The sequence below is a fragment of the Ammospiza caudacuta genome, chromosome 8 (genome assembly GCF_027887145.1).
Source record: "Ammospiza caudacuta isolate bAmmCau1 chromosome 8, bAmmCau1.pri, whole genome shotgun sequence".
Taxonomy (NCBI): domain Eukaryota; kingdom Metazoa; phylum Chordata; class Aves; order Passeriformes; family Passerellidae; genus Ammospiza; species Ammospiza caudacuta.
The window spans coordinates 34837976-34854290 of record NC_080600.1 but is presented as its reverse complement, the minus strand read 5'-3'; the positions used below and the strand labels follow the sequence as shown (position 1 = coordinate 34854290).

The 16315-nt window shown below is 39.9% G+C and overlaps 1 protein-coding gene across 3 annotated transcripts in view; it reads left to right on the top strand.

Annotated features, from left to right (window-relative positions):
• SNX4 (sorting nexin 4) overlaps positions 1-14345 on the top strand; it is a 32697-nt gene extending 18352 nt beyond the window's left edge. For all 3 annotated transcript variants that reach the window (XM_058809295.1, XM_058809296.1, XM_058809297.1), the window contains exons 7-14: positions 1288-1360; positions 2861-2922; positions 4399-4464; positions 8305-8394; positions 9616-9715; positions 10468-10613; positions 12001-12115; positions 12458-14345. In XM_058809295.1, coding sequence (XP_058665278.1) covers positions 1288-1360; positions 2861-2922; positions 4399-4464; positions 8305-8394; positions 9616-9715; positions 10468-10613; positions 12001-12115; positions 12458-12505 — 700 coding nt within the window. In that variant the 3' untranslated portion in view covers positions 12506-14345. The remainder of the gene's footprint in view (positions 1-1287; positions 1361-2860; positions 2923-4398; positions 4465-8304; positions 8395-9615; positions 9716-10467; positions 10614-12000; positions 12116-12457) is intronic.
• Positions 14346-16315: the final 1970 nt, after the last annotated feature.

The window sequence follows — 16315 nt, the reverse complement described above, 5'->3', positions numbered from 1 at the left end:
GGAAATCAAAAGTATTGGAAGTCATAATAAAGCTTTTACTTCCTGAATGTAAGGATGGGAATATTTTTGGGGAAGACTTCCTGGCAGGGGAGGAAGAGGTGTTAAATGAAAAACCCTGGAATTTCATACTTGGTCACCCAAAACAAGTGACCCAACTCATTTCAGTAAGACCTCTTGGGTACAAGCTATTCTGAAATACAAAGCCTGACTGTGTGCCTGTGGTGGGAGGAGGGATGAAGTTTTTTTTTAATTCTTGAACATCAGCCTGGAACACTAATCTCAGTCTCCTATTCCTTAATTTTAGTTGCATTCTTCTGTATGTATTTTCAATAATTGTTTAGTAATTTAGGTAAAGCTGTTTCTGGCTTCCCATCTGGATGAAATAAATACATTCTTGTGTACCAAAGTAGGTCATGAGCTAGACTTGTGTGTAGTAGGGAGGGTTTATGTGTACACAAGAGGCTGTAGCTGTGGTTTAATTGGTTACCTGTCACTGGCAAAGCTGTGGCAAATGATTCACCTTTGTTATTAGCAAGAGCTAAAGGTATCAGCTTAAGTTGCCTCTGAAGCCTGACTGGGCTGGCTGATAAAATGCCTCTTTGCCAGAAGTGACAAGCCACAGTGTACACAAGTCACTCATGCAATGGCTTGCCTGTCTGGTACCTTGTTGAGATGTAGTGATTTGATGGTCTTCAGCCATATGTGGCTCCTGTGCAGGTACAAGTCTCAGTAGGATTTCATATGTTACAGTAACTGTACAGATTGGCCTTAGGGAAAATGTAATTGTGAATGTTTCCTTGAACCCCTGAAAAACTGTGCCCAAAATTGGATAGAGGCAGCTTGAAAGTAAAGTATCTTTGTCAGGTCAGAAATGTAAACATGCTTTTATTGAGAAATATGCTTCAGCAGATTTTGGCTTTCTATTTGTTTGAAGCTTTCCTATTCACTTACCCTTGCTTTTACAAATCCCATTAAAAAACCCTAACAACAAAACAGTGATGTAATAACTTCAGCTAACTACTCTTACTTCATAAAATTTTATCTCTTAATTTGATCTGAGCCTTCAACATTTGCACTTAAAAACCAGCAATCATGCAAGTGTTGGGATGTTTGTTCACTTGAGGGAAATAAAACTCAGCAGTCACTTCTTTAGGAGTCTTCAGCTAATTCCACTCCAGCACAATCCAGGCTCTGCTTGCTGGCTGCAGGGTTGTGGCTCTATTGTGCATGCTGTGAAATCTTGCTTTCATGATGGCTAATGATGTACTATCTGTTTCCTGCTCCCAGGAGATTTACTGAGCTAAAACACTACAGCGATGAACTGCAGTCTGTCATATCACACCTTCTGCGCGTCAGAGCTGTAAGTATTTCCCATGTGTGTCGTGACAAATAGTATGATTTATTTATAAGGCTGTATTTCTTGTTTAGTCAAGAGCAGTGGTATATGTGTTCTAGAATAAGGGCAGTTTAGCCTGAGGGAGTCTGTCTCTGGAGTGTGGAGCAGGAGACAGCAAGAGGTGAGGGCACTGACTGTACAGAGCTGGGAGGGGGAAGAGTTGCAGATCTGATGGTTGGGTTTGACAGGGCTAATCTGCCCTGTGCTGTGATAGTCACGTATCACAGGGAGATGCTCTAAACAGAGGCGAGGTGTCTGCTTCTCTCTACTCAGCAGACAAGTTGCTTTTGCTGAATGTTTGGGAAGGCCTCAAAACACAGTTTTCTGGTCAGACATATAATGAGCTTCTAGTATGAATCCTTTATGCTTCCCACTATGTATTTTCTTTTTTTGGCTCGTTCATTGATATCTGCAGTGAATAATAGCCTTTCTAATGATGATAACAATTATGTAATGTATGGGTTGAGAGTGGAAGGTTGTTATTTTTTTAAAGACACAAAAAGGAAATAAGAAATTGCAATTCCAATAGTAAGAGCATGATACTTCTTTTTAGTATGTTCAACAGTGATTTAATTTTCAGTGGGCCTGTGTGGCAGAGGGGACAGTAATGGATTGCTCTGCTAAACTCAGTTTCTTGAGAGAATTAATCACTCCCAAAAGTGGTGTTCTACAGACAGTCCTGGTTTTTCAGGGTTGTGTGTGTGAGATCTGTTGGGCAATTTGTTACTGTTTCCTTTTTCCTACTGCTGTGACAGACATCATAATAACAATGGTAGCTCTTGCAGAACTTTAATCTCATTCATTGGTACATCATAATTCCAAGGGCATTATCTGGATTACAACTCACACTTCAGAGTGTACACATGTCTTTTCTTCTGAGGTTTTGCCAGCACTGTAGTGCTGGCTGCAGCAGGTACTGGCACTCCAAACAGCTGAAATGACCTCTAGCTCAAGCAATGAGTTCTGCAATGGATAGTTCATTTCCTTTCCCTCACTTCACACAGCTGGTGGAAAAACCAAGTCACTTGTTAGACTTTTACTGAAGGTTTCCCTACATTATTGATGTCAAGATGGACTTCTAACTTGCCAGCTATAAATTAAGTAAACGAGTGTGTGCATAAATTTGGCATTATTCAGATAAAGAATGTCTTATATTTGGTTATCAAAAACCGAAGGGAGCTTGATTATGGTCTCCACAGACATATCCTATCATTGAGCACTTCCAAAGATAGACTTGAAATGCTACTTTTCAACATAGCATTGATTGTGACTTCAGTCTTCCAGGACTTAACGCTGTTGATTTTTTTTTTTTTCTTTCAGTTGTGGCTTGTGTTAGATTTAGGCCTAATCTAGAGTTTACCTGTGTAAGAACATTAAGGCTTTAGCTTGGAGTATGTATGTGGGTTTTCACAAAGCAATTGCAGTTAATGTTGATGACCAAAACCTGTCTCTAAAATGTTTTAGAGGGTAGCAGACCGGCTTTATGGTGTCTATAAAGTCCATGGCAACTATGGAAGAGTATTCAGGTAAGAGTTCATCCAGTGTTTAAATACATACATAGTTATGTGGAGAGAGAAGGGAATTTCTTGGTTGTGCTATGCTTTTGAAAAGTATATTTGAAACATTGCATTGTCTATCTTGAAAACCTCTGTATTGCAGTGCTAATGAGATTTCTGTGCTGTGTGCAGAGATTGCCTGATCTGCTGAGCTTAGTTTCCAGTACAAGACTACAGCTTTTTGCTTTGTGTACCAGATCTTTGGGCCTCCTTCTGCTGCACTGGCATTTTGTTTCTTCAGAAAGTAACTCACTATTCTTCATGCAGTTGTCTCTGAAAAAGCTTCTAGGTTCTTTTAATGGATAAAAATCAACAATTAAATCTATCCAATTTTAGTAGCTTTTAGAAGTGCATTTGCCAATCGTTTTTTTTGATTTATATGAGGGAATTGCATGCTCAAGTTTTCCATCTCACTGGAGAATTCAAGAATCTAAACTTCTGGTTAAGGGAAACCTCCTGCTTCTACACACTGTTCAAGTGCTAAATTTAATTCTCTGGGTTAATGGATTGCAGATGTCTTTCTCATTGGGGGTTTTAAAATGAAATTAGGTGTAGTTCTGTAATAACACAAAGACAAATATCAACATCAGCAGAGTGGAATGTTTATGAAAAAGTGAAGGACAGAATAGATGCATTGCACATAAATTATGTGAAATATAAGGAGAACCTCTTTTTTCCTTGTAAAAAGAGTTGTGGGTGTAATTTTTGTAACTAAGAACTCTCATAAGGTTTATCAAAGCTGAGAACACAATTAAAATGGCAGAGTACATACCAGGATGTCCAGAACAAGTAACTTGCTATCTTTTTTTGTAGGTCTGTTTCTTTCTTTATCTAAATAATATCTCTGATATAAATAGGTGGTTGAGACAATTGCAAGTTGGAATTTTTTTTTTATTAATAGAACTAAACAAGAGTCTGCAATGAAACATAAAGCTATATACATCACATAGTTTCAGGAAAAATAAAATGCTTACAAAAGTCAAATTCACCATTTGGTTTTTGGAATGAGAGGCTTCTGTCTTGTACCCTGTAAGTCTGGAAAGCTTAGTATATTCTTGGTGAGCCCAGAATGTATTTCAGAAAGTTGACCATTGTTGTAGTCCCTTGTCCCATTCACATTAAATGCTTGGTGATTTGGTTTTTTTTGTTTGATTTTGTTTTAAATTGAGTTTCAGCAATTTAAACAAGGTTATGTTCCAAACCTATCCCAAACTAACTATATTTGTGACTTTGAGTTTAGGGACAGTTGTTTTACAGAGTGCCATAAACGGCCTTCTCACATTGTCAGTGGTGTTCCTTAAAGAAAAAAAACCAATTTGACCAAGTCTAATTTTGAGGCAGTTTCCATTCAGGTGTCACCTGGAAAGAAACTATATACAGGATGCAGCTTATTAACTTCCCTTACCCTTCATGTGTGATGTTGTTTCTCGTTTGTTTTTCCTACAGTGAGTGGAGTGCAATAGAGAAGGAGATGGGGGATGGGTTGCAGAGTGCTGGCCACCACATGGATGTGTAAGTACTGACTGAATATCTGATAGTTTGATGTAAGCCAGATGTGGAAACTCTCCCTCTTTCCTCTCTTTTCCCTCAACCCCAAAGTACATATGAGTACCAAGAAAGATGGGGGTGCATTGTTTTTAGGTATACAGTGTTTCTGTGCCTTGGATGCAGGCACAGTTTTAGCATCCATATACTGTATTAAGTAGCTCAAAAAGCCTCAGGAGAACCAGAGGGGTTTCTTTTTTTATTATTATTTTGAAATCGTAGAAGTGTTTGGAATCCTTCCAGTTTTTCTTTTAAGCTACTATGCCAGAAACTGGAATACAACTTTAATGTACTACAGACCTGATGAGATCCATTTGGTTTTGATAGCAGCATTTTGTACCATGCAGTAGATGGTACACAGATTTGGACTTAATTACAGAGAGTTAAGAAATTTAATTAATCGGCACCAAAACTCCAGTGGATTCTTGAAACAAACACTGACTGGATATATTAAAGTAAAGAATCCTCTCTCTTTGCATCTTTAGAGTCATTTGGCAGAGTATGTGAAGCACAGCCTTCAAAATAAGAGTCTGGCACTTGGGAGTGCTCACAGAAAGGATATTCTAAGCTCATGGCTTCTGCTTTTCAGGTAGTCACATACAGAAAGTGAAACAGCATTTCTTACCACTCTGATTCCTCTTCTGTAATCCCACACAACAGATAAATAACAACTCCAGCAAGAGATGGAAGCTGTTTGGCACTTCATGCAATATTTTTACCAATAAAGTGTAATTCCTGTGGAAATAAATTCTCAGGTTTAGTTTATAGGGCAGATTTACATACTACTGCCTGATTGTTATTGGTGGTGTCAAGTTAACAGGTTAATTGTTACTGGCCTTGCCAAGTGGAAGGGTTTCAAGAGCCATGCCCTCAGCTTTTTTAGAGTAATTCTGCTTTTGGAAAATCTTTAAGAATTGGACCACTTCTGAATAATTTATTCACAGTTCTGTGTTTTGTCTAATGGGGTTGTTTCCATACAAGAAAAGCTGTAATATTTTCATGGTGGAGGGCTCTGGTGAGAACAAAGAATGGAGAAAGCATTCTGTTTTCAGAAGAAAAGTAATTGAAGGAGGGGTGGAATACAATGGTAAGCACCTGCTGTGGTAGGCAGGAGTTGAAGAGGTTGTGAAAACATGGTATGATGTAGTGGAATTAAGGAATCACACAAAGATTTTCAGTGGTTCAGATACACCACACCAAAATGTCAAACACCTGCAGATGCATAACCAATTAAAAGAAGTTTGTCTCACTTCTTAATCAGGAGGCTGAACCCTCTCACACATCCATAACATTTAATATTTCTGTCTGCAACACAGGGCTAAAGATCTAGAGTAATGGCAGTGGGTAACTGCTGTTGTAGGTAATTTTACTCACTGCATGAAGTCTGAGGTAGCTTTCATCGTCTGTCATCTCTTGTGCTCTGGCACTCTTGTACAGCAGCAATCCCTCAGTGATGACAATCAAGCAAGAAGCAGCAGTTGTGAGGTTCAGGAACTCATTCAGTGACCCATGTGGTCTCCTAGCACTAAGGTTCATATCTATGATCTCTTTAAAGTATAACTTACCAGTTCAGTTACCATTCCCATGACATCAGGTGGAAATTTATTGCAACAAAAAGCTACTTCTAGAAGGTTGCCTAATATAGATGTTAAACTTCAAAATTAATTTAATTATTCTCTATCTACCCCATATGCTGTGGTCTTAACTAGATGTTTATTTAAGCTTTTGAGTTGTTATTGGTTAGTATGATCTGTAACTGCTAAAAGTTTGCAGAAGACACCCCAAAGCTTCTCTGGGTGTGTGCTTTATTACAAGATGAGGCTTGCTAAAGTGAGAGAGAATGCTGAGAAAGTTGGAGTGAGTGGCTATAGTTAGCATTTTAAAGATGAAAGAAAAAAGTGCCAGACCTTTGATTTCTGTCCTTTATTCCATTAATGAGTGACCCTTTATCTCTGTATCAGCTAGACTGTCATTATATATTGAACCAGTCTAAACTAAACAAGGGTTTAGTTGACAGCTTACACAAAGAGACCATATCAGGTACCTTTAGAACTTGCTGCAATGTTTCTCCTTAACACTTCCTCTAGTTTGCCCAAGTTTAGGCAGTCAGAAATGTAACTTATTACATTTCTTTCCGTCCCAAATCAAACTCAGTATAAAAACCTGCCTAGGTAAGGTGGGATTTTGTTTGGTGAGATTTTTTGGTTGTTTGTTGTTGAAGTTCTTTTCTGAGAGTTGATCTGCCACAGATGAGCTCTAGCACTGCTCTAAACTTAGATCTTACTTGAAAATGAAATGTGGTCCATCTGCTGCCCTGAGAAATCTAACCACTATACTAAAATTATTGCACTGCAGAACTTAAAATAGGGTAAGCCATTTATGACCTTTGTGGCTGCAAGATTTTTTTCAGAACAAGTGCATTTTTCAACAGTTTTAACTTAATCCTTACACTGCCTCATAATATGAATTCTTGCTCTCCCTTTTCTTTAATCCCTTCTACTTAAAGTGGTCTGCTGTTGCTGACCACTTCACATGTTATATTTATTCATCACCAAGAGCCTTGGTAGGGCTTTTCCTGAGTGAGCCATGTCTTTGATTTCACAGAGCATCAAAACAACTCATCATACTTGCAAACTTGCCAGATTCATGTTACTGATTCCCTTTCAGCTTGAGACTCTGCCACTTCTTCCACAGAGCCAATTACTGGAGAGGCATAGGGAGAAAAGGGAAAACAGAAAGATTCTGCAAAATCTGCAAAGCCAAGAGGTGCTATAATTAGCATTTGGGTCGCATTGTGCTGGTTGCTAGAGAAGAATGGACATATGCTCACTTCAGAGAGCCTGCAGGTGTGTGAGATTGCCACATAGCTGAGAATCCAACCTGAGTTAGCAGAATAGATGAAGGTATTAGTGTGGGATCTCATTCATCCTGGTTATCCCCAGTGGCACGTGCCCTGAGTGCCAGGCTACAGAGGAATCTGATTTCTGTGCCTGTGCCAAATGGGATGTGCAGATAGCTCTAGGCCTGTCCCTGCAAATCTGTCCAAGACAGTCACCTTGGCTGGCAAGAACACACTAAATACTGTCAAATAAGCAGTATCAACTAGAAAAATAAAGTGCTTTTTGCCACTTGTAGCCTACACAACAAAACTCTTACTGAATGCAAGAGCTGCAGATTTGGTCCAAGCCCTTGTACTTCAGATTTCTCCCTAAAAGGAGGGTTAAACTTCCTGTTGCTGTGAATTAATATGCCTGACTTACACAGCAGATAAAGCTACAGACTTTGAAGGAGCTGGAGGGACCAAATGTGGTGTTCAGGGCACCCCTGTGAGTTATCTTGTATTCACACTGAATAACAGGCCATGAAAGCAGCCTCTGCTTTTCAGAAGGTGTGATGTTCACATTCCTGGCTCTTAATGCTTTAAGCCTTGAAGGATTTCTTTTGCACTGTGTCTTTTTTTTTTTTTCTTTTTTGTCTTGGTGCTGCCTATTGACATCCCACTGAAGAAAAGGAATAAATTGGGTTTTTTTCCTGTAAGAAAAACTGTCTCATCTTCAGCAGGAGAGTTATGATAGGTTTTGTACTTGTCAAAAGATTCATTGTACAATGAATCAATGTAACAACCAAAGAAGGAGGCCCACAGGAATGTTGACATTAGCTGATTCAGAGTTTAATTAAAAACAAAAAAAACCCTTTTTCAAAGTGCTTTTTGCTGTTTATCATGGGTGTTCTCTCTTGTTACTGGATGTGTATCCTTAAAGGTTAAATTAATCAGCTTTACATTTAACTGTGGCTGTTTTTCACTAGATATGCAGCTTCTATTGATGACATACTGGAAGAAGAGGAGCACTATGCAGATCAGCTGAAGGAGTATCTCTTCTATGCTGAAGCACTGCGGTATGTACAGAAGTCTAGAGCTCAAAAGGAAGCTGTAGGCATTTTCTCTAATGTGATGTTGATGTTTAATTTAATCTGGTATCCTCTTGTGTTCTCTGAGAAGAAGAAATTCCAGTGTAGTGGAGTCTCTGTGTTCTTGTTTCTTATTCTGCTTACTTGTACTTGATTGCCGTGTGAGTGGCAAACAAATTAGAGCTGATCTGACCAGTAGAGAAAAGGCAGAAATGTTAAGAGTCTGTATACTATAGAAGAAAATGCTGTTTATTCCTCTGGTTCCACTGTTACCTTGGCTTTTGGTGTAATAATGCCCCAATGTGTTGAAAGCTCCATCTTTCAAATGAGATAGGCCAAACAGAGCTGTTACAGCCATTACAAATCCCAGGAACTTTCAACATGCCCAGCATAATGTTCATCTGCTGCACAGTCTTGTGCACTTAAATACCAACTTTTTGTTTTGTTTCACGTCAGTCTTTGTCAGTCACTCCTAACAAGCATGGACACAAAAACAGATTGTTTTATGCTGCAAGGCTGTGCCTAAAGCTCTTGTGCTTTACAAGGGTTGGCTCTGACCCTCTTGGAGAGGCCCAGTATGAATGGGTTGGTGAATGCAGGGGCTGCTGTGTGGGAGCCTCTCCTGGGACACCCTTGTGCATCCGGCTGTGCAGGATGGATGGAGCATCATCAGCCCACACAGGACTGGGAGTTACTGCAGGTGGTCAGAGGAAACTCCTCTTTTCCAGATGAAAGGCACTGTATGAGTCTAGAAGCAGTTTCTTGTTTCATTGTTTAAGAAAGAAAATGTGATGAATTTTATGATGGATTGATAGATTGCTGCTGTGACAGGCACCATCTCCAGGTATCTTTTGTCAAAGCTGTGATATTTCTGTAATGTGTTTTGAATTAAATTGTTTTACAGTGGTGTCCTTAAGGAGGTGGTAGGGCTTGTATTGCTGAATGTATCTTGGAATGAGTCTATAAAGAGAAGCAGAATGCAGTTGTACTAAGAACTTTATTTATGCTTTGATGCAAGCTTGCTTAACTACAGCACTTGCAGAGTTATGCAGTCTGTGATAGGGCTGTTGAATTTGGGCTAGATGAATAATTAGAGGTGCTTCCTGTCAAAAGGCAAACAAAACATGATGCTATTTGTAAGGTGTAAATGGAGGGAAACGTAGCAGAACAAAGTATTTCATGACAGATCTTTCATTACTTACTTTTCAGGGCAGTTTGCAGGAAGCATGAACTAATGCAATATGATTTGGAAATGGCTGCACAGGACTTAACATCTAAGAAACAGCAGTGTGAGGAGCTGGCAACAGGAGTGAGTCTTTTTCCACTTTCTTCTCCAAGATACCTCTTTCTGAATTTATTTTTTACTTGAGCCAAGTTACTTAGAATGATATTTAAATGGCACCAGCATGCTGGCTGCTGCTTTTGAGAAGTGGTATCATATGAGCTGGAGACATGTGAGGTTTAAAGTAACTTGGTTCTTGGAGACTTAAACTGTTTGTGCCAAATGTCTTTTATTGAATACTGAGCAAGTAGAAGATTGCAGTAAATATGACTGGAGCAGAATAACACTCTATCTATAGACAACTCTATCCTAAAAATGAAAATGTTGGGAATTCTGGAAGGTTTCCTTTGCCTTTTGAACAGTGGGTGTTATTGATATGTTGTGTTAGTCTATTTTATGTAGGAGATAAGATTACCTAAAATATTATCTGAAAATGGTAACTGACAGTTTTAGAATTGTTAATGTTGCTCTTGGATCTATTGATGTTCTTTATGGAATGCCTTTATGGCTTTTGGTTCTCTTAATTTCTTTCCTACTTCACTAGGAAAGCTGCTCTGAAAGTTCACCCTTGTCAGCCTTAAAGTGTTTGAACATCAAATTATCTCCTCCCCGCTTTACTTAGTCTAGCCTGAGTCATCAGAGCTACTTATCAAATAATGAAGTGGAAATTAAAGCAAAAAAATCAGCCAAATAATAAGCACAAATGGCAATGAAGTCACCTGATGTCCTGTGGCTGTGCTCAGGACATGCCAAACCTAGAGTATCCTTGTTTTTTGTAGACTGTGAGAACCTTCTCCCTGAAGGGGATGACCAGCAAGCTCTTTGGGCAAGAAACCCCTGAGCAGAGGGAAGCCAAGATAAAGGTTCTAGAGGAGCAGATACAGGAAGGAGAAGAACAACTGAAGTCTAAAAATCTGGAGGGCAGGTAAATGGACTTGGCTGTTTCAAAGAAAACACAGGGCTTGTTTTAGCAAAAGTCCTTGACTGGATGCTCTTGAAGGTGTTTGCATTTTATAAGTGTTTTTAATATATTCTTGGTGTTTATGAGCTGTCTATAAAAGCTCCTGTCAGCTGCAAGTTGTGAAATAAAGTGCAGTACATGCAGTTAGCTTCTGGTCTGAGTGTATGGCTTTTGTAAAACCTGATGACTTTCCCAGTCACTGAGCCCACTCTAATGGCTGACTTGCATGCTTTTATGTTCCACTAGTAATATATTTAGCAGGTGGGCTTGGAGGTCTGCAGCTGAATAGGCTGAGACTCAAAGGCTGATTTGCTTCAAATACAGTATTTAGTTTGGTTTGTGTGTAAGGGTGCTGAGCCCATATTCAGCAACTTCTCCTATGGGGGACACCTTACTCCTGTTTGAAAGAGATTAGAAGGTCTGGGGAGTTGTGTTTGGGTAACTGCTTCTTGGTGCTCTAATGAAATTTTCTTCAGGTGTGCAAAAATTAAAAAGAGGAAACAACATTCTTAAAGCAATGGGATTTTGTAAAAGCATGTCTGTCACATAACATAAGGGGTAAACATGGTATCCTCTGATATGTTAACATTAGAGCTGGAAAGGTAAGACTAGTTCATGAATAGTTCAAAGCAACAAGAGACTCAGTAAATGCAATATCTTAATAATTTTGGCAGATGTACTTGAGATGTGCTTTTGTAGCTCTGGAAGCAATTTTTGAGTGAATGCTAGTCCAGCACAAATGAAAGTAGGAATTACAGATATGTGCCTCCATTTTAGCTAAGGTGACCTCACTACACCAAAATCAACAAAATTAATCAACAAATCACCAAACCAACAAAATTAATTTCTGAAGTGAATTGTCCAAGTTAAATTTGCATTGCAAATGTTTATTGTACTTGACTGTCTCACATCCTGACAAAAAGTGAGTTTTCATGCTGAAGAGATAAAGATTCTGACTTGACAATTGAAAAAGAAACATGCAGTGTTGTGTGCTGAATGTTGGCGTAAAGATAATTAATTACCCCAACACAATCTGAAGGAAAAAAATTATATTCTGACTTATTCTGGTTCCATGGCAGTGATACTTCCTGGGGAAAAAACACCAAGCCAAACAAACATCCTAATGTATCCTGTGAAGCTCTAGGTTAAAAACCTTCAAAAGAAGGTGGAGAATTACATAGTGGTGCCAGTTGTAAAATGAGGACACTGAGGGATGCATTGTATTTGCAGGACTTGCTTTACTGACTGAAAGATGGAGCACTGTCATACACAGCTTCTCTGCTGAGTGTCCAGAACTGAGGGTAGAACATGTAAAACACTTTCTAACAGAAATCATTGCTTTAAATTTCAGAGACTTTGTGAAAAGTGCCTGGGCTGACATTGAACGGTTTAAAGAGCAGAAGAATCATGATTTGAAGGAGGCACTTATAAGCTATGCTGTAATGCAGATTAGCATGTGCAAAAAGGTATGTGTGGCTTGGGAAGGGCTGGCCCAGTGTGTTTGTCCTGTCAGCAGGGGGGCAGATGCACACTGTCAGTGACTGGGAACAGGGCAGTCACAGAAGATTGGAAATCACCACCATAAAACCTCCCACATAGTCTGTCCTCTTGAACTCAGTGACATGTTAATGTTGAGATAGATATAAAATATAGATATAAAATAGTGTGATCCAATTTCAATGTGGTCTCTGCCTTCTGTGAAGTTCTATGGGACTTCTTTGTAGAGTCTTCTGTTGAAGAAAGCTGTGGATGAGGTTTGCAAATAGAGTATATTCCCACCTATTGATTTTTAACTGTTCTTTTAAAAGGGAATTCAGGTTTGGACCAATGCAAAGGAATGCTTCAGCAAGATGTGACTATCTGGAAATGAATTCCTCCTCCAAGTGCCAGAGAACGGAAGCACAGTGTATAACACCAATGTTATATTGCTACATGACTTACATACAAATCATGAAATAAATGTAATTGTTAATAAAGGATGAAAAGGACATGTTGTTAAATGTTTAGGCCTGACTGCCACTTCTGTGGCACGTTTTATATGTGGTAGCAAAGAATGCAGGGGTAAAAGAGTTACTGAAAACTACAGCTCTGTATTGGGACAAAGGTATTGGGAAAGTTATCCCAGAAAGTATGAACTAAACTGTTCAGAGACTTGTGAAACGCCATGCTCTGTAATGTGTAGATCACTTCCAGATGCCCTTCTTTCCAACCCTTGCTGTTTAGAACTTTTAATGCTCAAGGGTGCTTTGGTTTTATAATGGGGCACACAGTTGTGTTCTCGAGGTCTATGCCATAAGAGGACAAAAATGAAATATTGTAATGCCTAGAGTTCATATTTAAATGCCTTTGCATGTCCATAGAGAAATATGTTTTTCCAGAGTTCAGGTTAAGCAGTCTCAAGCTCCTGAGATGTTTGAAACTCTCTACAGTAGAGGTGTTGTACAGTGGTTTGATAACAATATTCTGCATTTACTGGTTCCCACTTCAGTTTTGATATGGGCATTGATTTCTTACTAAACTTCTTCCTGCAAGTAAAGGTGACTGGTGATCCAGCTGAGCAGAAAAACCAAAGTCAAAGCTGGTAAGAAGCAGATGCAACTTCTCTTTGGTTGTTTGGAACCTGTTTACACTTGGTGTGAATCTGGCCTGAGGCACCTGTAACTGAAGTTGTTTGGTTCTTAAACAAATAGTTCTTAATGAAGGTGCTGAAATAATAAACCTGGTGCAGCTTCTGTCATACTTCAGAGCAGTGATGTGCAGAACCCACAGTGATCCAAGGTGTCTGTTTGGCCCTTGTAATGATGTTTCTGTGTGTGTGTGTGTGAATGTGTGTAATATACACACCTGTATAAAATGATTTGCAGTTATGGGATTTGCATTAAATGTTTCCAATTATGAAAATCTCTTACCACTGTCTAATACTGGGCTTTTTCTACATCCTTTCTGAAAATTCCTGAAGTCTTGTGGAATTTGTCAGACTTGATTGGTAGTCCTGAAGGAAGCTTTGTAATAATCTGTTGAAAAGTGTATTTAATTATTTTGGATTATAACACTATTCAGATTTTTTTTTTGTAAGAGATACTCCCAAAAGTCCTTAAATGTTCTTTTGATAAAACTATCTAAATGTATTTACTGGTATGTCCCATGTTGCTTTTGTCTCTTCAACCTTTCTTTTCTATAAAACCATTGTAAAGAATGCATAGATCTGGTGCACAGTACAGCTTAAAACTCTGAAGTACAGTGCTGGTACTCTGAAAACCTGTGTTGGCTTTCCCAAAGCATGTGACAGTGACATGCCTGGCTGAGGGGTGATGTTGGGCACCAAGAGCTCTCTTCCTCTAAACATTGGAGAAACATTGTTCCATTCAGAGGTTGCAGTGTCCGGTTCTGATGCAGGCTGAAGGACTCTCACATTCCAAACCAAGAAGTTGCACACTTGATGTATTCAGTAAACCTTCTAAAGGAGTGGTGCCTTAATACAATACCATGAGGCGCTCAGAGTAGGTATTTTTCATGCACTTTGATTTTTGGTAGATCTTTCTGGTGCCTCCTTCCACGTGTCACTTGCTGTACAGCTCATTAAATGTATTAGTATGCCTTTTTTTTCCTTGCTAGTTGTACTAAAATTTAAGAAGGGAACAAAACAGTTCTTGTAAGTTTTGTGCCAAATAAGAGAAATAAAATTGCTCTTTGATATTTTTGTTATGTTGGTTTTTTTGTAAAAAACTGTCTTTCCTATTCTGAAAACTGCTATTTGGTTTCTTGAAAGTGGTTCTTGTCCATCTTAGCTCTCAAGTGGCCTCCAAATTTGGGTTTAAAATTTGGTGAATTGTGCACAGCTTTCCCTTTAGGTAGGAACATAGTGCTAAGGCCAAAATTAGATGCTTGCTACAAGTCAGCTGTCTGAATTTCATGTGTCTCCATCTAGTTAAGAGAAGATGCTTTTGAAGACATTTTGCATTATTTGTGAAATTATGTGACAGGCAAATTAAGTGTCATTTGCAATAACTTTGTTTCTTTTACTTCTGTCTTTCCAGGAAAGCATTGCATGTGATCTGTGTATGGGGGATCATAGCAAATTGTGAAGGTTTCTCCTCCTCTTTTAGCTTTTCAACTTTTTAAGGTAAAACCAGCCAGTTAATGGTTGTTTCCATGTGGCTAACAGAGCCCACATGACAGATGTACACTTGCAAAGTGTGCATTTTTCCAGTTACAGTGTGGATTTCACTCCTGTAACTCATTCCACTTTGCCAGCTGTCCAGTAAACATCAAAAATTGGTGTCTTGAGAATGAGGTAGGAAGAACATTTTAACTTAATCTTGACAAAATGCTTGTATGTGAAAATGTTTACCTGCCTGGATCATCCATCTGCTGATCCTGGTGCTTCTGTCCCAGGAAGCTTTCCTGGGTGGATTATCAATGCTCATGCCATCTCTCACCTTCCCCATTAATAGCAGTGTCTTGTCACTGCATTTTAGTTGCTACTGTTGTCTGTTCCTGAAATGTAGCAGGGGTGACAGAGCCAACTGATAGAGTTTTATGAACTCTCTTTTTTAAATGTATTATTTCAGTATCTGGCAGGTCAGCCCAGGCAGTGTTAACCTGGCAGCTGTGTGCAGGGACTGCCTTGGCAGGCACAGAGCAAATGTTGGAGCTGGAGGCACGCTGAGGAGCTTGCCTTGTGCAGGTGAGCCAGAGGAAAGTCTTGGCTGTGGCCAAACACACAGCAGAGCCAGCAGAGCAAGGCTGCAGCCCCAGAGCACTGCAGCTCAGGATATCTTCCTGTAGTACTCTCCCTACCACTGAAATTCTTTTGTTCATCTTGGTTCAAGAACTGAGAAACACTTTCTAATGTTGCCTAAAGATGACAGAGAAGGAAGCTGTCTGAATTCCCTGTGCTTGTCCCACAGTGACAGGGCAGGGCTCTAATCCACGTGTCCTTGTGCCTCCTGTTCTGCCCATCCCTGGTGCCTCTGGCTTGTGTTTGCCTGCAGAGCTCTGAGGGGAGGCACAATGTGCAGTGAAAATCCCCACTAGGGCTGCTCTAGAAATAATGCAGAGAGGAAGCAAGTGGAAGGAGAGCTTGGAGGAAGGGGGAACTTGGAGCACAGGCCTTGGTGTGAAATCCAAGTACAGCACACCTGGATGTCACCAGTAAAAGCAGTTGCCTTTGTAAGCAGTTGCTTTGCTGCTGCCCTGAGTCCATATCTGCTCCTGCCTGGTGGGCTCCCACCTGCCTTCCCAGCAGAGCTGTGTTTCCTGGGACATGGACGTGTCCCTAAGGATGTCCCTCAGTCTGTCCCCTGAGAGACCCTTGGCAGAGCAGGACAGAACGTGCTGTGAGCTGCTTTGTTCTGTGGGCAGCCCCTGGGGCAGGCAGGGTGCTCACTGCAGCTGTGATGGAGATGGAGACACACATGCAAGGTGCCTTTTGAGTGACAGAGGCTTGGCTGTCCCCCCAGCTGAAACGGGGTCACCTGTGTCCCCTCCACAATAGCACTGCCATGGGTGTGTTCCATGGGAAGCCTGGAGAGCCTCAAGATCCTGCTTAAGTAAAGGATTGTGACTCTCTGGCTGCTGTGTTCTGGTGCTTCCTGGGGATACAGTGTTATCAAAAGGATTTCATGATTCTGACTTTCTGAAGGGTCAAATGCAGAGGACAAATT